Source organism: Mustelus asterias, chromosome 9 (genome assembly GCF_964213995.1).
Source record: "Mustelus asterias chromosome 9, sMusAst1.hap1.1, whole genome shotgun sequence".
Classification (NCBI taxonomy): Eukaryota; Metazoa; Chordata; class Chondrichthyes; order Carcharhiniformes; family Triakidae; genus Mustelus; species Mustelus asterias.
Window position 1 is genome coordinate 101,338,371 of NC_135809.1, and position 23,135 is coordinate 101,361,505.

The 23,135-nt window shown below is 41.3% G+C and overlaps 1 protein-coding gene across 2 annotated transcripts in view; it reads left to right on the plus strand.

Moving 5' to 3' along the window:
• Positions 1–23,135, plus strand: part of sbf2 (SET binding factor 2) — a 555,079-nt gene that overhangs the window by 242,181 nt on the left and 289,763 nt on the right. For both annotated transcript variants that reach the window (XM_078220692.1, XM_078220693.1), the window contains exons 5-6: positions 5,910–6,020; positions 13,005–13,110. In XM_078220692.1, coding sequence (XP_078076818.1) covers positions 5,910–6,020; positions 13,005–13,110 — 217 coding nt within the window. The remainder of the gene's footprint in view (positions 1–5,909; positions 6,021–13,004; positions 13,111–23,135) is intronic.

Sequence of the window (23,135 nt, forward strand, 5' to 3'; positions counted from 1 at the left end):
GCTGAGGAGGGTGGTAGTGGATGGAGAGTGGTTCCTAGAACTGATGAAAGGTCATAGACTTGAAATGTTAACTCTTGTTTCTCCCTCCACAGAGGCTGCCTGACTTGCTGAGTATTTACATAATTTTCTGTTTGTTATTTTATATTGGTTGTGATTTATGCATCTAACTCAACACTCTGGAGTCCTGTAGAAAGCAGTTCCAGCAATTTCCCATTCTAATCTCCACTATTGCTCATTTTCTTATCTATCTCCCATCCAAACATTTGCTTCGCTGCTTGCTGTTTTTCTGCCTTAAAAATATTAAGATAATTTAAAGTTTATTTTGAAAGCATGCAGCAGTCACTGAATATAGATTTAATTTTGCAGAGTAATTGTTTGAAAAGTGAGAGAATGCAATCTTGAAAGAATAACAATAGCATGGGGGACAAAAATTAAACTAAGGACTGAAACAGCCAATAGAGAAAAACAAAGTTTTAAATATAATTACTGCAAACAAATTAGTGTAATTAGGGCAAACAAAACATATCTGATTCGGAAGCTCTGTGGAGACAGGTCAAAATATTGGATGATCTTGAAGTAAGTGGTGTGGCTGATTTTGAAGAGACAGAAATACAAAATGAGATATCCAAAATATTAAAATAGTCAAATAAAATTTAATATGGACAAGCACTGTACGTAGGTAGGAAACATAGTTCAAGAAGTGAAGCGGGCAGTCCGAGTGCACACCGCCATCATTCTGTGTTAATGCAACATTATCACAATCGTACAACTCCTCCTTGAAGCTTTTTCCTGCCTGGTTGATGCTGTGTAATTACAAAACTGAAAAAATATGTTTTTTATTCAGTGCTTCCATCCACTGAGGAGGTTTCAGGCCTGTCTACACCAACACCGTACGGGGCAGCACAGTGGTTAGCACTGCTGCCTCACAGCTCCAGGGACCTGGGTTAGATTCCCAGCTTGGGTCACTGTCTGTGTGGCGTTTGCACATTCTCCCCATGTCTACGTGGGTTTCCTTCGGGTGCTCTGGCTTCCTCCCACAGTCCAAAGATGTGCGGGTTAGGTGCATTGGCCATACTAAATTTCCCCTTAGTGTCCTGGCACATGTAGGTTAGAGGGATTAGCAGGGTAAATATGTGGGGTTAGGGGGTAGGGCCGAGGTGGGATTATTGTCGGTGCAAACTTGATGGGCTGAATGGCCTCCTTCTGCACAGTAGGCATTCTATTCTATAAAAACAGTTCTGAAAACTTTGTGCACATTTTGACAAGTTTTACCACGAGCTGAGACAATCCAAAGCATTCTAAATCAAACAACCCATAACATTCTTAAAAAAAAAAGCCAATTTTCCCTAGCACTCAATGTTAATGGATGGATCCTTAAAAAAAAACCAGGATCTGAAGCCAGATCTGCATTTTTGTCAAAAGCTAATCAGTTCTTCCTTGGGCCGCAGCCTTTCCATGCACCATGATTTGTTAAAATATGTGTTAGTTTTTGAGATATATTTTTACAGACTAATAAACGAGGATGAAAATATTTGAGCGGCAGAAGTAATAAGTAACTACTTTTAATGATGTTGTTTTGATATGGCAGATGGGCTTGTCATGCTAATTAAATCCCAAAGCAAGCCATCACAATGATTTTTAATTTGCATTTTACTGTGAGAAAATGTGGGCACTGAAGTCAAGAGTCATAAGTTCCAAGAACACTTTTGGAGATTTTAAATAGTAAATTATAACAAATGTGAGCCAGCGAAGCCCATGTCCTATGCATGAATAAAAAAAATTATTGACTAAAGAAAACTTAAAATGCACGTGGCCGCATTTACACAGTTAAAATTAGCATACAGAACATTTTCCCCACAGATTCTTTCTTGGTTAGACTCAAAAATAAACACCCCTTTAGGCAACAGTCCTTGTAGAAATTTATAAAACAAATTCCAGTCACATTATCACGAGGCACAGCAGCACAACTCTTAGTTAGTTCACTCTCGCACGCTCTGCCAGGCGCGCTCGCGCTCTCTCGCGCTCAAACAAAATATGTCTGTTACATTTTGAGATACTGAACCACATAAGGGGGTATTAGTTAAGATGGCCAAAGGCTTGGTTAAAGAGATAAATTTCAAGAAGTGTCTTAAAAGAGAAAGTGAGTTTGAGAGATGGGCAGGTTAAGGGAGAAAATTTCATAGGTTAGGCACTATGCAGCTAAAGACATGGCCAACAACGATAGAGCAGTTAAACTGGGGTTGCTGAAGGGACCAGAGGTGGAGGAGTATAGAAGTTTTGAAGGTTGAGAGACTGGAAGAGATTAAAGAGATGGGGAGGGGAAAGACTATGGAGTGATTTGAAAATAAGGGTGAGAATTTAAAAATTAAGATGTAGCTTGACCAATGTAACAAGGTAAGAAGTTTAACAACACCAGGTTAAAGTCCAACAGGTTTATTTGGTAGCAAAAGCCACACAAGCTTTCGGAGCCCCAAACCCCTTCTTCAGGTGAGTCCTTTGTCCTTTGTACATCTTTAAATAAGGAGACCAGTTCTGCGCAGTGTTTGAGATGGAATCTTACCAATGCCCTCCATAAGTGAAGCACAGCATCATTGGTTTTATATTCAATTCCCCTTCTAATAAAAGATAGCATTCCATTAGCCTATCAGACAAAGATTCATTTTGCATACTCTTTGTTTTCTGCCAACCTTCGACATGACACCTTATCAAATGGTTTCTGGAAATCCAAGTACTGTACGTCCACACAATCTCTATCCACAGAACATGTTACTCCTTCACATATTCTTCTCACCTGAAGAAGGGGCTTGGGGCTCCGAAAGCTTGTGTGGCTTTTGCTATCAAATAAACCTGTTGGACTTTAACCTGGTGTTGTTGAACTTCTTACTGTGTTTACCCCAGTCCAACGCTGACATCTCCACATCAATGTAACAAGTACATGGATGGTGGGTGAATGGGACTTGGTGCGAGTCAGGTATTTGGCAGCAAAGTTTCGAATTTATGAAGGGTAGAATACAGCAGATCAGCTAGAAGTGTGTTGGAATAGCCAGGTCTTGAGATAACAAAGGCATGAACGAGGGTTTCAGCAGCAGATGAACTGAGTCAGGGTGATGTTCTTGAGGTGGAAATAGGTAGTCTTAGTAATGGTGTGACTATGTGGTCAGAAGCTCAACTTGGGGTCAAATATGACACCAAGGTTGCAAACTGTTTGCTTTCATGTTAGTTTGTTGCCAGGGCAAGTAATGGAAGTCAGTAGCTCTGAGCTGAAGTTTGGAGCAAGGTGAAGACAGTGGCTTCAGTTGGAGGAAGTTTTGCTCATACAAATGTGCATAATTGGCACAGAAGTAGGCTGTTTAGCCTCTTAGTCGTGCTCTGTCATTCAATAAGATCATGGCTGGTCTATTTGTGTTGAATTCCACTTTCCATCAACCCCCATTGACCTTTGATTGTTGTTAGAATCAATCCATCTTTGCCTTAAAAATATTCAGTGACTCTGCTTCCATCACATTCTGAGGGCAGAGAGTTCCAAAGTTGCACAACCTCCTGAGGGAAACATATTCTCTGAATCTCTATCCTATAAGGGTGACCCCTAATTTTAAAACAGTGTCCCCTTGGTTCTGGACTCACCCACAAGAGGAAACATCCTTTCCAAGTCCACCTTGTCAGTGCCGTTTAGGATCTTACATACTTTAACCAAGTCACCCCACACTCTTCTAAACTACAGTGGATGCAAGCCCAGCCTGTCCAACCTATACTCGTAAGACAGCCTGCTGATTCCAGGTAATCTAGTAAACCTCCTCTGAACTACCTCCAAATGCAGTTATGTCCTTTGTACATCTTTAAATAAGGAGACCAGTTCTGCACAGTGTTTGAGATAGAATCTTACCAATGCCCTGCATAAGTGAAGCATAGTAGTATCATTGGTTTTATATTCAATTCCCCTTGTAATAAAAGATAACATTCCATTAGCCTATCAGACAAAGATTCATTTTGATACTCTTTGTTTTCTGCCAACCTTCGACATGACACCTTACCAAATGGTTTCTGGAAATCCAAGTACTGTATGTCCACACAATCTCTATCCACAGAACATGTTACTCCTTCAAAGAACTCGAGTAAATTAGTTAAACACGATTTCCTTTCCACTCTTTTCGGTTACCTTGAGTTTTTCGAAGTACCCAGCTATAACCTCTTTAATGATCTATGCTAATACCTTCCCCGTGACAGACATCAACATAACTGGCTTGTAGTTGCTTATTTTTTGCCTGCCTCCCTTGAATAGGGAGGTTATATTTGCTACTGTCCATCCAGTGTGATGGAACCTTTCCAGCATCTAGGGAATTTTGGAAAATTAACACCAACACATTTTCTACCTCATTACTCATCTCTTTTAAGATCCTAGCATGATGTGCATCTGGACCCAGATACTTGTGAGCTTGCAGTTCCATCTGTTTGCTCAGTACTGCTTCTCTAGTGGTTGCAATTTCATCAGTTTCCCCTCTCCCCTCCATCTCCTGATTTACAGCTATTACTGGAATGTTTTTTGTATTATCTATAGTGAAGGCAGATGATTAACACTCACTTTACACACATACTTTTCCTGTTTAAATACCTGTAGAAACTCTTGCTATCCATTTTTACACTCAAGCTAGCTTCCTTTCACACACATAATTTCCTTCACCTAATCAATCTTTTAGTCATTCTCTGCTTTTCTTTATATTCTGACCAATCATTTGAGAATTGCAACTGTTAAGCCCTTGTTCAAGAAGGTTGTAAGGATTACCCCAGCAATTACAGGCCAATCAATTTAGCATCAGTGGTGGGAAAGCTTTTGGAAACAATTATTCAGGATGGGATTAGTGATCACATGGGAAAATGTGGGTTGATTAGGAAGAGCCAACATGGATTACTAAAGGGAAGATTGTGTTTAACTAACTTGCTGGGGTATTTTGAAGAGGCAATGGAAAGGGTCAGTGAAGGTAATGCTGTTGTGTACATAGACTTTCAAAAGGCATTCGATACAGTGCCACACAACAGACTTGTGAGAAAAGTTATAGTGCATGGAATAAAAGGAACTATAGCAAGATGGATGCAAAATTGGCTGAATAGTAGATTTTTTGGACTAGAGGAAAGTTTGTAGTGGTGATTCAGGAGAGATTATGCTGAGGTGGAGCTGGTGTTGTCAGTATATATATGAGAACCAATTCTGTGCCTTTGGATTAATTAACTCTTTCTTATCCATATTGAAATTAATTTGTCAATTTATACTTCCATTCTTTTGGAGTGTTCTGTCCTGAATGCAAGTCTATTTGATAAAGTGAAATTCAGAATACCGAGTCAATTTAAAATGTGGCAGGAAGATGGGAGATTGGTTGAAACTGGTAGATGGTAAATTTGGGATTGATTTCAAGACGTTCTGCATTCAAAGGATGAGCAACTGATATAGTGGATCTTGAAGTCGAATAATGAAGATGAAAATATTGGAATTCATTGGATATCACTGGAGGGACTGTAGGATTTTTCTTAATGCACATGCTAAAATTTTGTTCTTAGCCCTTTTTAGGTGATTGTTTAATGAAACTGATAATGAAGATTCTGAATCATAGGATTAATAGAAAATGAACTAATTGGATTAAAAAAAACAATAAAAATCAATAAACATAGATGGTGGTGAAAAGTGGACAAGTCTATATCTGAGTGCCATGTAAAAAAACAAGATGGGAGTAGAAAGGGTTCCTTCTCCCTCAACAAATTTTTGATAAGTGGAAGACAAGCAGTCATTTTTTTAACGAAAGAACTAGATTTTGGACAGTATTAAGAGTTTAAAATAAATGCATATTGTGCATGGTGTTTGATTGTTAGCGAAGATTTTTGAAATAAGCTTTGAGAAAATTAACTACCACTCTTTTTAGGCTTGCCTTGGCCTCATTTACACGGTATATGTCGACAGTCTGAACGTCAACTTGGAAAATGTGATTGCAAATCTTTTTACATGTTTGGTGCCAGTTGCTGGAGGATCTCAGGTAAGAAAAATGTTGCTTTTTTGCCAGATACTTTATAGTATAGAATAAATCAACAATTCCTTTGGTAAAGGCAGTCTATTTAATCATTTAATGGACTTGGAATTTCTGGAAACCTGTGCTATAGTAATGATGCGTTAATGGCATGCATCATAATTAAAAGGTAATTCATGTTGATCAATTAACCAGTTCAGTCAATGGTGATTGCCAATTCCAGGATTGACACCATAATTAATGTGCAGCCTACTAGGGTGATGAAAAATTGGATAAGTGGCCCGGCATTGATGTAATTCATGACCCTCATATGCCTCTAAGCCTGTTAGGCCACCAAAAGCTTTGGAATCTCATTCCAGTAGTCTGGAAATGGTTCTCAATTGTCTTGTAATAATTCTGTCATTTTTTTGCCAGTTTTAAGGACCTAAGAACAAAAGAAAGGAGATCAGGAGTAAGTGAACTGGCTCTTGGAGCCTACTCCACCATTCAATAAGATCACACACACTATCCCCATAGCCCTTGATTCCTGTACTATTCGAGAATCTATCCATCTCTGCTTTGAATATATGCATCAAGAGAGTATTCATAGCTCCCTGCGGTGGAGAATTCCAAAGTTTCACAACCTCTGAATTAAGAATTCTTTCCTCAACTTTGTTCTAAGTAGTCAACCCTTTGTTCTAAGACTGTGATCCCAGAATTCTAGCCTTCCCAATCTTGGAAACCACCTCACAGCATCTACTCTGTCCTAGCCCTTTAAAAAATGATCATACTTCAGTGAGGCTTTTAGTGTCTGAAGACAAAGCATTTCAGGATTCCCACCTGTATTTGCATGTTCGGAAAATTATAGCAGTGCACCGGCCTATCAACTGGTCATTCCCCTATCCCTGCTTATCATGGGATACCAAGAGAAGGAGCAAAGGGAGCAGATCTGTTGGTTGAGCCACCATAGCCAGCAACTGAACAAAGACTTCAGGGAATGATTGTCATTTGAGAGCAGCTGTGCATCCTAATCAAATCACTGAATATGCTAATTGCACAAGCAAGGAGTTATTGAAGAACTCAGGCCTATGTTAACTGAACTGGGTATTCCAACCCTGAGGAGATCGATCTAAACAAATGATAATGTTATACCTGGCAGTCTTCTGACCTTCCGTCCATTCTGATTATACATGATGCAAGATGCAGCCTAACATATTACTTTATCGAACATTTTGGAGTCTGTTCTGTCTAATGTATTATGCCTACCTGTGAACTTAATTCATTAAAGAATGGGATGAAAAAAACAGCGCAATGAGGAAGAATTCAGGCAGTGAATTCCAGATTATCTATTATTATTATCTATTATTAAGTGAAAAAAAAATCATCATCTCCTCTCTGGTTGTTTTGCCAATTACCTGAAATCTATTTTCTCTGCTAACCAACCCTCCAGCTTGTTTAGCTGGTGAGGTGGAATGCTAACTAAATGACAATGGCTGTTCTATGTATTTCCAAAATGAATGAGAAAAAGAAATAGGTCCATATCACTCGTAGAAACAAGAGTGGGCCAGTCAACTCCTTGAGTCTGTTCTGCCATTCACTTGGATCTAGGCTGATCTGTTTTTACGTCTGTCTTACCATGCCTTGATTCTCTAACACTTAATACCTTTGCTGAACATTGGTTTTGAACTTTTCATTTCATTGGGACTTTAGTTAATTATGAACTTGCAATATGTATCAGCAGCTAATTGCTCTGTGCAACCCAACCGTAGCTGACATAAAGTGAAAATACGGTGAAACCACTGTTTGGAAATAGTCTAATTTTTAACACCACATGATGCTGGTATTGGTGCACTGGTGTAACCTGGTAAAGTAGTTTAAAACACTTGTCTAATTTTATTGTATTAATTGTTTTTCCAAAATACATATAATTTTGGGAGAAAGAGCGAGAGATTAATACTTGTTTTTAAAAAAAATATATACAATCAAATTATTATTTTGTGAACCATGGTTCACAAAAGCGGTTGAATGTCTTGTCAAGAGGAAGAAGGAAGCATACGTAAGGTTGAGAAAACAAGGTTCAGTTGGCTCGATGGAGGGTTACAAGTTAGCAAGAAATGAGCTGAAAAAAGGGCTTAGGAGAGATAGGAGGGGGCATGAGAAGTCCTTGGCGGGTCGGATCAAGGAAAACCCCAAGGCTTTTTACTCTTATGTGAGGAATAAAAGAATGACCAGGGTGAGGTTGGGGCCGGTCAAGGACGGCAGTGGGAATTTGTGCATGGAGTCAGAAGAGATAGGAGAGGTGATGAATGAATATTTTCTTTGGTGTTCACCAAGGAGAGGGGCCATGTTTTTGAGGAAGAGAGGGTGCCACAGGCTGATAGGCTGGAGGAAGTAGATGTTCGGAGGGAAGATGTACTAGCAATTTTGAATAAACTGAAGGTTGATAAGTCTGATGAAATATACCCTAGGATTCTTTTGGAGGCAAGGGATGAGATTGCAGAGCCTTTGGCATTGATCTTTGGGTCCTCACTGTCGACGGGGGTGGTGCCAGAGGACTGGAGAGTGGTGAATGTTGTTCCTCTGTTTAAGAAAGGGAATAGAAATGACCCTGGTAATTATAGGCCGGTTAGTCTTTCTTTGGTGGTCGGTAAGTTGATGGAAAAGGTCCTTAGGGATAGGATTTATGACCATTTTAGAAAGATGCAGCTTAATCCGGGATAGTCAGCACGGATTCGTGAAGGGCAAGTCTTGCCTCACAAATTTGATAGAATTTTTTGAGGAGGTAACTAAGTGTGTTGATGAAGGTAGGGCAGTTGATGTCATATACATGGATTTTAGTAAGGCGTTTGATAAAGTCCCCCATGGTCGGCTTATGAAGAAAGTAAGGATGTGTGGGATAGAGGGAAGTTTGGCCGATTGGATAGGTAACTGGCTATCTAACAGAAGACAGAGGGGGTGGTGGATGGAAAATTTTCAGACTGGAAACCGGTTACCAGCGGAATGCCACAGGGATCAGTGCTTGGTCCTCTGCTACTTGTAATTTTTATAAATGACTTGGAGGAGGGGGCTGAAGGGTGGATCAGTAAATTTGCTGATGACACCAAAATTGGAGGAGTAGTGGATGAGGTGGAGGGCTGTTGTGGGCTGCAAAGAGATATAGATAGGATGCAGAGCTGGGCTGAAAAATGGCAAATGGAGTTTAACCCTGATAAATGCGAGGTGATTCATTTTGGTAGGACAAATTTGAATGTGGATTACAGGGTCAAAGGTAGGGTTTTGAAGAATGTGGAGGAACAGAGAGATCTTGGGGTTCATATCCACAGATCTCTGAATGTTACCACTCAAGTGTATAGAGCCGTGAAGAAGGCCTACAGTGTGTGGCGTTCATTAACAGGCGGTTTGAGTTTAAGAGCCGTGGGGTTATGCTGCAACTGTATAGGACCTTGGTGAGACCACATTTGGAATATTGCGTGCAGTTCTGGTCATCTCACTATAAGAAGGATGTGGAGACACTGGAAAGAGTACAAAGGAGATTTACCAGGATGCTGCCTGGTTTGGACGGTAGGTCTTATGAGGAAAGGTTGAGGGAACTTGGGCTTTTCTCTTTGGAGCGGAGGAGGTTGAGAGGAGACTTGATAGAGGTTTATAAGATGATGAGGGGGATAGATAGAGTGAACGTTCAAAGACTATTTCCTCAGGTGAATGGAGCGGTAACTAGGGGGCATAACTATAGGGTTCATGGTGGGAGATATAGGAAGGATGTCCGAGGTAGGTTTTTTACTCAGAGAGTGGTTGGGGTGTGGAATGGACTGCCTGCAGGGATAGTGGAGTCAGAAACTTTAGGAACATTTAAGAAGCTATTGGATAGGCACATGGAGCACTTCGGGATGATAGGGAGGAAATAGCTTGATCTGGGTTTCAGACAAAGCTCAGCACAGCATCATGGGCCGAAGGGCCTGTTCTGTGCTGTACTGTTCTATGTTCTATTTTTATTTCCCAGTGTGCTTTTAGTGGGTGGTGACCACAAAAATATTCAATTTTCACTTCTGAAAAAGCCAAAATTGCAAAATACACCTTTGTCCCAGAATAAAATAAAAACATAAGGCTATATTAGTGGAAACTGCAAGAATATTGTTTCTTTGTTCAACATATCTTAATGTATTGCCTACAAACTTTCAATATTTCAGAAATTTTAAGATTATTGCAGTGTATTATTTGTAAAGCCATTTATGAAAATGTCATCATAGGATGTTTACTTTTCCAATACAAAATTGGAAGCCCTGAATATCTGCTGAATGTTTTGTTCAAGCTAAAAGGTGTGCTGGTAAGGCAAAAAGATTAAAATCAGGCATGTACTAAACAAGAATGCCTGTGTAAGCCCCATCTGGCTGACACAATGCAGCTAATCTCATTGACCCAATGTTTCTGCGATTAAGATTTATCAAGTAAATTTTTTGTTTGTCTGGCATAAAGCATCTTGAATACAAAATTGATTTGGTTGTTTAATTGAAAAATAATACCAAATGAGTCATAGGCTTGCAGTGAAGCTGTGTCATGGTGTTTTGCAGCTAACATTTATTTTCTTGGATTGAATGGAAGTCTGCTCACCTCTTGTGTATATACTGTCTAAAAATAGCGAATGGAACTCCACTCATGAAAGTTAGGTAAATAAGATGATCAGCTGTGCGTGTAAATTATTCTTTGTCTTAAGCTTTTCTTTTCAAAACATCAGCGATAGATAGATACTGAGAAATAGATACTGAGCTGTAGCTGAAGAATTCTGAGAGATGATCAAAAGAATGGCCATTACTATATGTTATGAGGAGGTTTTTATAGACAGGAAAAATGTTCTGAGGTGGATGGATTTAAGGAGTAAGTTCCAGAGGTCAGAAAGGTTAAGGCGGCTGACAGCTCAACTGTAAATGGTTGGTCAGAGGAGAGGGAGCTGCAGAGATGGAGAACCAAAGAACCTGAGCTTTGATACAAGTCTGCAAGTTGTCATAAAGGTAGAGTCGGAGACCGGAGATCTTGTAGTGACTTGTAAATGAGAACAAAGATGTTGTGTTTGGGGAGGGGTGGGGGGGGGGGGGGGGGTGAGATTGATGTGTGTAGCGTGGTGCAGGAAGGGTGCAAGTTAAATAGGGTCAGTTGTAAATTGAAGCAGGGCAGGTCACCAAAGATGCCCTTGAAGTCTAAAGGAAAATAATGAAAGCACTGATGTAGGTTTCAGCTGTATTGGACATGAGGTAGCAAGGAGGTGGATATTGAAAAGGTGGGATTTCTCATGTCAAAGGTAAGCTTTCCTTCCTCATCGTTCTCTATCTGTCTGCGGCCTTGGACATGATTCACCGTGCCATCCTCCTCCAATGTCTCTCCATTTTCATTCAGCTGGGTGGGACTGCTCTCAACTGGTTCCGTTCTTATCTATCTAATTGTATCCAGAGATTCTCTTGCTATATGTTCCTGCTACATCATTATCTCTCAGCCTCCAAGATTGATTCTAAGCCTATTTCTATTTCCCTTCTACATGCTGTCCTTTTGGCGATTTCATCCAAAGATATAACTTTAGTTTTCGCATGTACTCTGACGACTCCCAGCTTTATCTCACCATCGCCTCTTTTGGCTCCTTCACTGCTGTTAAATTATGAGACCGATTATCCCACATCCAGTGCTAGATGAACAGAAATTTCCTCCAATTAAATTTTGGGAAGATTGAAACCATCAATTTCAGTTTCTGCTCCAAACTACATAGCCTAGCTATCGACTTCATCCCTTCCCATGCCAACAGTCTGAGGTTAATCTTGGTGTAATTTTTATCCTGAGATAAATTTCTGACGTCCCGTTCATATTATCATTAAGACTGTCTGTTTCTACCTCCTTAATGTCACTTGACTCCGTTTTTCTGTTGAAACCGTCATTCACGTTTTCAATACCTCTACACTCAACTATTCCAACACGATCTTGGCTGGTCTTCCACGTTGTACCCTTCGGAAATGAGATCACCCAAATTCTGCCACCCTTGTCTTAACTCGCACCAAGTTCTGTTCCCCAATTGATTGTGTTCGCTGACTTAAATTGGTTCCCGATCAAGCAACGTTTTGGTTTTTAAATATCCATCTCTGTTTTCAAATTCCTCTATGGCAGGCCCCTCTTTGTTTTTGTAATCTCCTCCAGCCCCAGAACCCTTCGAGATATCTGCACTCCTCTAATTCTGGCCACCTATGCTTCCCCAATTTTATTTGCTCCACCATTGGTGGCTGTGCTTTCAGTTACCTTGCTGCAAGCTCTAGAATTCCCCCTCTACACCTTTCTGCCTCTCCAACTCAGATTCCTCCTCTAAGGAACTCTGCAAAAACTACCTCTATGACCAAACTTCTGGTATGTGTAACTTGGTGTCGTACCTTATTATGTGAAGCTGTTGTGCAGCCACTGGGATGTTTTGTTATGTCAGGTACCGTGCAAATAAATATATGGTCTTGAATAGAACACAAGGTGACACCAAACTTGTGCATTATCCTAAATGACGGAGCAACTGGGGTTTTATTTTAATAAGTTACTGCATATTGCTTAGTTAGGTGCAGTTCTATGATATTCAAGTTGTAGAAAGCCAACAAGCTTCAGAAAGTTCTGAACAAATCTGTTTGCTTTGGTTTAATTGTTACATTAGTAAAGTTATTCCAGCTAGAGACAGCTAGCTTTAATATTTGAGAGGATTAATGAACACAGCTTCTCACAAGTACATGAAACAACGACAGGTTTTAAACAATTTGACTATTTATTGAATTGGCTTAACATTGACCTTTTAATACATCACAGCATCTGATTTGCTCTTCTCACTGCCACCCAAACATTGTTGGCCTTGAAATCAAGTGTGTAACCTCAAGTATTATTACTCTGATGTATATCAATGAACAATGCTGAACTGATTCCGTTTTAACCCAGTTAGCTACTCATTTTTCTTATTTAATTGAGAAGAATCATTATTTTGGTTGTATGTTTTATTTTTTCCTACAGAAACTGTTTTCATTGGGAGCAGGAGATAGACAATTGATTCAAACTCCTTTGTATGATGGTCTTCCTGTGACGAGCACAAGTGTGGCTCTTCTTTTTCAACAGCTGGGTAGGTCTGGATTATTAATGCATCTCCTAATTATGTTTTGATAATTATTCCAACCTAGATTTGATTATATGCACTGTGCACATATTGACTACACTTTTATGTTAGATGCCCAAAGAGACCGCAAACATTTAAAAAATAAATTCAAACTTCCAATTGATAGCTGAAAGAATGACACAAGATTTTGTGTTTCTAAAACTGTTGCCAATGAACAAAAAACAGTATCGACCTGTCTAAACACAGAATTTTCTCTTCTAACTTTTAACACAGATGAAAAACCCACTTCACAGCTATACTTTACACTGTAGTTATTTGCTTATCCTGAACGTACTTCAAAATTATTCTTTGCTCCTGCAGATTTACTTTTGTTGCTTTCTTTTCCCACCTTGGTAACTTGTAACCCAGAACCGCCTTTCATGGTGAGGGTTTTTCCTGGTGATTCTTCCTCTAGCGCAAGCTAGGTGATCCTGGCAGATGTCCTATGTTTGAGTTATCAGGGACATTATAGAAACCCCTGTCCATGGCAACATAAACCACATGGGCATTGTATCCAGGTATAAATGTTGAATAGTTATCCTTGAGAATATTTGCACCCTTGTTATTTACACTGCAGCAAGGATGAAGAATCATAGAATCATAGAAATCCTACAGTGCAGAAGGAGGCCATTCGGCCCATCGAGTCTGCACCGACCACAATCCCACCCAGGCCCTACCCCCACATATTTACCCGCTAATCCCTCTAACCTACGCATTTTAGGATTCTAAGGGGCAATTTTTAAACTGGCCAATCAACCTAACCCGCACATCTTTGGACTATGGGAGGAAACCGGAGCATAATTCAATTTTATGGTGAGCTAAAACTGTACGTGGTAATTAATATATACAACCCCAAGTCAGGTGTGAAACACAAAAACTGATGTCATCAATTTATCTTTGCTTTAAAGTTGCTGGTTTCTCACTCTTTCTCTTCCTCCCAACCACTCTACACACATTCGCATTCCCCCACCTCCTACTGCTGTCCCCTCTCTCACTATCTCCCCCTTGGACTGTTGCTCGCCACGCCCCCACAACCCATGGTGCTCACAATGTGCTTTTGTCCGCCTCCCAATCAAGTCTCCCCTCCCAGACTTGTGCCCTTGCTTGTGTTCCTGGCCTTCACTTGTTTATACTCTGGGCCCGTTGCATGACTGTGCTTGTGCTCACAACCACTTCCCTGCCTTTCCACACCCTCATCCTTTCATCTATATATTGTCTATAAAATAATTTATAAATTAAAGGATAAAACTTGCTTGTTACTTTATGGTTTGCTATTTGAGACAACTTAAGTGTGATTAACTGCTCAGCCTGCTTGATGTTATCACTGTTGCTGGATAATGGAGATCACCTTGGCACCAGAATCAAATTAATATCAGGAAAGGTGAAATCCATGCCACATATTTTTCTAGTTTTTTGTTCATGGGATGTTGACTTCACGGTCTAGGCCAGTATTTATTGTCCATCCCTAATTGCTCTTGTGAAGCTGGTGGTGTGCTGTCTTTTTGAACCTCTTGCAGCCCATGTGTTGTAGGAACACCCACAGTGCTGTTAGGGAGGGAGTTCCTGGATTTTGACCCAGCGACAATGAAGGAGCAATAATGTATTTCCAAGTGAGCATGATGAGTGACCTTGATAGTACACTTTGGTAGTGTTCCCATGTGTCTGCTGCTTTTGTCCTTCGAGGTGGTAGTGGTCGTGAGTTTGGATGGTGATAGTGAGGAATTTGGTTATGGTGATGCCATTGAATGCCAAGGGGTGATAAGTAGATTCTCTCTTGTTGGAGATGGTCATTGCCTGGTACTTGTGTATGCAAATGTTACCTGCCACATTTCATCCCCTGCTTGGATATTGTCCAGATTTTGCTGCATTTGGACATGCACTGCTTCAGTATCTGAGGAGTTACAAATGGAGCTGAACATTGTGCAACTGTCAATCATCAGCGAGCATTTCCAATTCTGACTTCATGATGAAAGGAAGGTCATTGATGAGGCAGCTGATAATGGTTGTATGCTTTTTATGTACAGGACATAGTGGGTAGATGCCACTGTTGTAGCTGTTCTGGAATAGCTTGGCCAGGGATGCAGCAAGGTCTTAGTCTTAGTCTGTCTGTATTCTTTTGCAACCTCTTTGTGTCTTTCTCACAGTTTCCCATGTAACTTGTATATATTGCACTCAGTCACCTCATGAGTCATTGATAGAAATTATAAATAGTCGTAGCCCACCAACTGATCCTTGCAGGATCCCCCTAGTTATACCCTGCTACCTGAAAATTATCATTTATTTCTACTTTCTGACTTTTACCCAATTCTCAACCAATGATAATGGACTATTCCCAATCCACTAATTTTGCTTAATAACCTCTTTTTGTTCCATCCTATCTTTTTTAAACACTCACATACATCACATCTGCTGGTTCCTCTTTTTCTATCCTGCAAGTTACAACCACAGAAACTCTCATTCCATTGTGAAACACTATTTTTCTTTTGTAAGCCTTTGTTGACTTTGACCAAATATAATATTTCTCTGATCTGCTTTCTTGTCCCTATTAATAGATTCTAACATTTGTGATGATACTGTGCCTTTAAGAAATGTATTTTAGTCATGTTTCTAGCAGTCCGTTTCATTTTATCAGTGCTGTTCTGTCTATGACTGGCATCCTGTATTTGTTACTGTAGTAGCATAATTGCTTCTTCATTGCTAGAATACTGTTTTTAATCTGAACTACTGCTGTTCCCCAGGACTTTTGCAGAGTGGGGCTTGATTGGGATGATTGACAGGTATGGTCATTTAATGGGGTGGAGCTAGGCTTACACAGATGCTGCTTTTGAGTTGAGAGAGAGGAGTGCTGTCTGAGGGCCTGATTTTACCAAAACTTTGTGCCCGTTTTCGGGCGCGAAATCGCGGTAAAGTTGGGTGTCGGGCCTATACCGGACCCGCTCCCGAATCGGGCGGCCCGACGATTTAAATGCGTTTGCATGCATTTAAATCGACTTAATGAACCGCGCGCCCAACTCTACCGCCAAATCCCACTTTACCGTCTTCTGGCCCGATCCGCGCCCGCGCTGTAATCGACCTGCAAAATAAAAGTCTGAAGTTGCCGCTGCAGCCTCCGAAGAGCGAGGTCAGAGACTGCAACGGTGCTCTGACCCAGGTCATCCTCTGATCGGGGCGGGAGGGGGTGTGACGTCTCATCCCCTGGGTGGGGGTGACCGATCATCCCCTGAGGGGGAGGGGGGGAGCGGGGGGAGGGGGGAGGAGAGGGGGTGTGACGTCTCATCCTCTCGTCAGGGGGGGCTGTCGGCTGCCAGTCTGTGGCCGATGCCTCCTGCCGGAGTGGACGTGTGGCCATGCCATCCCACAAAACCTTCAGGATGAAGCGATTCCTCGCTAAGATGAAGCAGAACCGGCCGATTCCACAGTGGGTTCGCATTGAAACCAGCAACAAGATCAGTCCAAGTCCAAGAGGAGACAGTGGAGAAGGACCAAGCTGGGCCTGTAAAGGGATACACCATCACTGGTACACTACCAGCCACAGCCATCTCTCCCGCTCTCTTGCCCCTGCAGGGAAGAGTAATCTGTGCCCCCCCTCACCACCCCGACCAGAGGTTGATCGTCAGAGAGCCGCTCTCTCTGCTTTTTGTTTTGCGCCCGGGCGCGCTGTCAGAGTTTTTTCGAACTGTGCATGTGCAGTTTAGAGCTCCGATCGGTCCGGCCACAGCGCGGATCGGCCCGGAGCCGGTAAAACGCATATGGGCGCGCCGGAAAGAGGATTCCAGGCGCGGATCTATTTGACGCCCAGATTCGGCACTTAGACTGAAAATGGTAAAATTCCCCCCTGAGAGTGGATCTTTCCCTGAGAGTTATTTTGGAAGCTGCAGAGAGAGAGGTATCATTTTCTTTCTCTGAAGTCAGGAAACTGGGAGCTGCCAGAAACTAGGATTACTTCTCTGGAGTTTTGCTGTTTTGAGGATATATCCTTCTCTGGAAACTGCTGTCTGGATCTCTGTCCAGAAGTCTTAGATTGTCAGTGGTGCTGACAATCTAGCACCAAGTGAGTATACTTGTTTTTGTGTTATTTGTGTATGTGTATGGGGGATACTGCTAAATTGGAACAATAGAGATAGCTCGCTGTTCAGAATTATACTTTGTCACATTTAAGTATTTTAATTGGTCAAAGTTATGCTAATTTTTTTTGTTATATTCTAACCATGTTCTTAAAGTTTGTTTTTACAAAAGCTTCCTAGAGGGTGGCTTGAATCATACTGGAGTGAAACTCCTTATGCTCACCCTATTGCCAAAATCAAATGTAAAAGTTATGATCCAGGCTAACTTCATAAAATACCTTAGCATTTCTGATCTGGCCTTTAACAATTTTCCCTACTAATGATGTTAGGCGAACATGCCTACAGTTACTAGTTTATCCTATCCTGCCTCCCTGAAGCAGTTGGAATGTCATTTTAAAAAAAACTGGCTCATTACCTTTTCCAGAAGCACATTTGACCCCCTTATTTGATTTGTGGTTCAAGCTCCAGATCAATATGGTTCTCAACTGTTCTCTGAAGGTATACATATGAATCCTTGAGAAGGTTGAAGAAGGCTCATCACCAACATCTTAGGACAATTAGGAATGGGTAATAAATGAAGCCTTGCCAGTCCCAATAATGAGCAGATGAAAAAAATTGTGGGAGTGCAAATAAGATTGGCAGAATGAACTGAGTGGGAGTTTGGCTGGGATAAGATATTTCTGTGCTCTGGGCAGTTGAAAACCTACATGTTGCTTAATGTTTTTTTTAGATTTAGAATTTATGAATTGTAAAGTATAGTAAATTAACTAGCAAGTATAATTTTTCATGTATAAACTCAAAATTTTGCAGGGAACATATCCTATGACTGCTAGTAAAGTATCAGCATTTGTATGAAGAGCATGAAATGATTTATTGGGAAGATCATTTCGGAAGAGTGTACATAATCTACAGTTGCTATCAACAGTCTGACTTGGAATGGTTTTGAAACTCCAACTTGCAATTCGGGTTCTTTCAGTAACAGACTTTTTGAAAACAGTTTTAAAATGCAGAATGAACTGTTCAGTTCCCAAAAATACAGTTCTTCATTGAATTTTAAAATATTTTTGGAAAGTAACCTGTTAAAACTGCAGAAGCAACAAGAAAGGTACAGAAATAGCTTTACATTTTGATCTGAAACATCCGTTCGAACTGGATTTAAGTTTATGAAAATGGTACACTGGATGGAAAATGCATTCATTTCTCCAGCTTCAATGAGTAGTGAAATGTTTAAATGTCCTTTATTGGTCAACAAAGAGAAAAAAATGATGTGCTTACTTAATACTGGAAAATAGCCTTGTTTTAACAGAATCATAAAGCAAGCCCAGGAAAAGACTGGTTGTGAGTCATGCAGATTTGGGTGCCTTATAGCTTTTGTAGTTGGGCCCAATATATTGCAGTAAAAATGTCAGTTGCACTTCATAAAATTATTCTATGAAGGGGGCAATAAGTTATTTATGGTATCTTGTTCCAGTGTTTCTGTTTCTCATTTTGTGCTGAATTTACAGACTTTTTTGGGGGAAATATTTTTAGCTTGGAGATGCAGCAATTTTATTGGTGCTATAAAAAAAAGGAAAAGCTTACAAAGGGGATGTCATTACCTCAGGGTGTCCCAAAGCACTTTCTAATCAATGAATTCGTTTGGAAGTGTAAAAACTGGAATAAAAAAACATTAATAGATTAGGAAGCCTTTAGAAACACAATTATAACAAGTTTTTAACAGACTTAATGAACATGTCAAATAGTTTGTAAAAAGAAAATCTTAAAAGGCACAGCATTGTAATGGTTTGGAATTCCCTTATAATTCACGGTTCAACATCAGCACAAGAACTGTAGTATGTTGATCTTCTGAGAAACTTTATATGTAAATGGATTAAGTCAGTTTTACACTTAAATTTTCACCTCACAATTTTTCTTGTTTTTTGCACTGCGCCCCAAATCTCATCCATTAAAATCCAATTCATGCAAAAATTCAGATACTATTAAATTACTTTTTCTGATGTTTTATAGCATTAAACATTTCTGAAAATTTCTCCATGTTGGGATCTGCATTGGGAACAGATATCAGTGTATTTGAAAACATTTTATGGGATTTAAATCAACTGCATTAAAATAGCAAAGCTTCTGCAATTGCTTTTCCTGAATTACTCTGGCACTTAATGTGCATAAATGGTAGTTTGAAGGCTTCAAACTTAAATTTTCATAACATCAAGTAGGTAAATAAGGACTGAAAGAAGGACGATGCCTATGTTATACTCTTTCAAAAAGCTTCAATTGATCATGCTGATTTTTGTTTATGGCTTTTATGCTGCAGTGTATGCCAGTTAAATCCTCAGGAAATTTCAGCATAAATTGCCATCAGTAAAGTTGATGTGGTTTAATTCAGCATAATTTTGCCATCAGTCAGTTCAAGGAATTTCCGGCCAAATGTATCTGTGACCGGAGCTCTTTAAATTGATGCCATCTGCTGGTTTCTGAGTGTGTTGCAATGAAAAATGTGATTCAAAATTAGCTGAAACATGGTGGGGCGATTTTCCAGCCCTGTTAGCTGTAGGTACAAATCCCGTTTGGCTGCTAAATCTGGCGAGAGGCTAAAAACTGGATTTGTGTCGGCAGAAACTCAAAGCGATCTAGCTGGACAATTTCTGCTGGCCTTATCTGGATATTGCTCAAAAAGATGGAAGAATCTGATTTGAAGACATTGTAATCTCATTAGAGAGATTAAAGTCCATCTTCAAGGAATCTTCCTGCCCACCAGCAGGATGTCAAGTATATGCCAATTACTACTGACCCTTAAAAACTGGGACTAGGCATCACGGGCTCCCAAGAGGTGAGTATCGCGCTCCACTTACTTCCAGGATACACAAGAGCAAAGCAGCCAGATGCTGAGGTGGGGCTGGGGGTTGAGGGGTTCTGGCTGGACTGGAGAGGCCAGGTCTGGGGGATAGCAGAGGATCTGTGCAGCCTGAAGCCTGCTTTCTCCTCGGGTTTAACATCCCATAAAAGTGCACAACACAGCTGCAGCCTGTCAGACCTAAGATGCTCTCACAGGACAGAGCCATTCTGCAGCTTGTCTTTTAGAGAAGCATTTCACAGTCTTTGTGTGGTTTCATTCTTGCCGTCTGCCTGCTTTGATCTCATTGCAGTTGTTTGTTTACGTTTGATTGCACACCCTATTAACTTTTATGAGCCACTGTGGTTTAGCTAGCTACTGTCTGCTTCATAGGACCTATTGAAATTGTTTGTTTATACAGCATTACTCTCCAGAACTTCCTCGATTGCACACCTGGGGTTTGCCTCAACTTAGTTTTCTTTTTAATTGCTTTTTCCCCCCCAATCTCGAATGTGACAGAACTCTGAACTATTCAAGCAGCTTTCTTTTTTTCAATGGCTTTTTTTTCCAGTCTCAATTATGTTAAAGCTCTGTAGCTAGCTTGATAGGTTTTTTCCATCTAGCAGCTGGTTCCACCCAGACATTAAAGTGCAAGGATTCTTGAATGGTGATCTTTTCACAGTAAGAAGTTTCACAACACCAGGTTAAAGTCCAACAGGTTTATTTGGTAGCACAAGCCACAAGCTTTCGGAGCACGGCCCCTTCATCCGGTGAGTGGGAGTTCTGTTCACAAACAGGGCATATATAGATACAAACTCAATTTACAAGATAATGGTTGGAATGCGAGTCTTTACAGATAATCAAGTCTTAAAGGTACAGACAATGTGAGTGGAGAGAAGGTTAAGCACAGGTTCAAGAGGTGTGTATTGTCTCCAGCCAGGACAGTTAGTGAGATTTTGCAAGCCCAGGCAAGTCGTGGGGGTTACAGATAGTGTGACATGAACCCAAGATCCCAGTTGAGGCCGTCCTCATGTGAGCGGAACTTGACTGAAGTGAGCAACAGAAGCCTCTAATTCTCCTGGCTCCATTGTCTTGCTCCAGGCTTTCCACTCTGGTCACCAACCTTGCAGTGTTGGCCTGAATGCCACATAATGCCAGCAACATCTCCTGCGACTGAAGGCATTGGGACTCCTCCAATTGGCCTTGCAGTTGCAGGAGTGTCGCTGGCAACCCCTCCTGGATTTTTCGGCTGTGCCTTTAAATATCCATGATGTGGAGATGCCGGCGTTGGACTGGGGTAAGCACAGTAAGAAGTCTCACAACACCAGGTTAAAGTCCAACAGGTTTATTTGGTAGCAAATACCATAAGCTTTCGGAGCTTGCTGCTCCTTCGTCAGAAGGAGCACCTGACGAAGGAGCAGCAAGCTCCGAAAGCTTATGGTATTTGCTACCAAATAAACCTGTTGGACTTTAACCTGGTGTTGTGAGACTTCTTACTGCCTTTAAATATCCAACAGCTTGAGTAGAAACCTTTCCAGAGTCATGGCATCTGGCTGCAGGCCAGCTGAGATCAGACCAGGAGGACCAGAGAGGCCAACTAAGATGCAGAAGATCTTCAACTGCGATCCCTGGAACGTTACTGCCTTCATCTGATGTGCATCAGCAGCTGTGTAATGGTCACCAGATAGTGACCCAGAAGCCTGTCTGCTAAGATCACCCACCAATATGTGTCTCTCTGGAGGGTGGTGCAGATCCTGGATGTGATGCCTCTTTGGTGTATTCCTCAGAGCTTTCCTCTGAGGTGCTGTCAAGGGTTGCAGGGGAGGCTGTAATTCTGGATGGCCCACCCTAAGCAGATGGTGATCCTGCAAGACGTGATCCTGCAGGGCCGGGGCAATTTACAACACACTTGAGACAGGTCATCTGGAGTTACATGCAATGGATCCACACTCCTTTGACACAACCCAACCTAGCTGTCTGTCATGGCTTGCTCCTGGCCCTCCCCTGCTGTTTCCTCATAAGGGATGAAGAGTCTTAAGTCAGGCATCCCCCCGCCTGTCTTTTCCCTCTCCCTTTTAATATTGGCTATCTTCACCTGTACAGTACATTGTGAGCCGGATTCCTGGCGGGTTGGGGGTCTACAGCACATGGCATATGTTGGCACCTGTCCTAGGCAGGAAGGGTTTGTGATGAGTGCAGGGGTGTTCTGAGGAAGATACTGGGAGGTTGGGTGTTGGGAGGTTGCAAGTTAGCAGTGAGTGAATTGATGGTGACGTTCCAGGGGTGACAGATGGGACTGACGCCAGGAGGAAATAGATGGGAACTCATCCTTGCAGCTCGTAGGAGGTCATTCATTTTCTTGCGGCATTGAAAGCCGGTTCTGCTTGTCATGATGCTGACACTGACTGCAGTTGCCTCTGCATCCCAGGATTGGTCACATTACTTTGAGGCCTCAATCCAACACAGGTAAAGGGTGCCCAACGTTCCCTTCGCTGCATCCATAAAACTATTTATGTTGTCTTTCAAGAATCAAAGAGCTCGTTTCTGCACTGCCATCCTCCTGGCTTGACTGGCAGTGAGTGCTGAGGGATCATTTTAATGCAGTTCCCACTTGTTAGCAGTGCACAGCTGAGCTCCAGGTTGGGCAAATCAGACACTTGGGGACTCTGGCTTGGTGTGTTTCTTGTGGAGAATCATTTATTGTACTAAGTGGGGGAAGATCATGATTGGGATCGCGCCGCCTGAGCCAGCGGAAATTGCACTGGCTTTCGCACGTGGAATGACAGTGTCATTTTTTGGGAATTTTCCGCCCAAAGTCTACTGTTCACAACATGTACTGAATCTCAGTATGAAAGTTCGCATGTGAATTCCAGTCCCAGCTGACAATGACACTTTTGCTACTAAGACAAATTAGCATATCCATTTTTGATATTGTCGACAGGGAAAGCCATGATACCCATGGAAATTCAAGTGGTTAGAATGTATTATCATCTTATAGGCAAAAAGGATTTGATGGGAGCTGAAATCGTGAAAATAATAAAATGAAGCAACATATGCAAGAGACCTCTTGGAGAGTGACATATCCTACATAGAGTCTG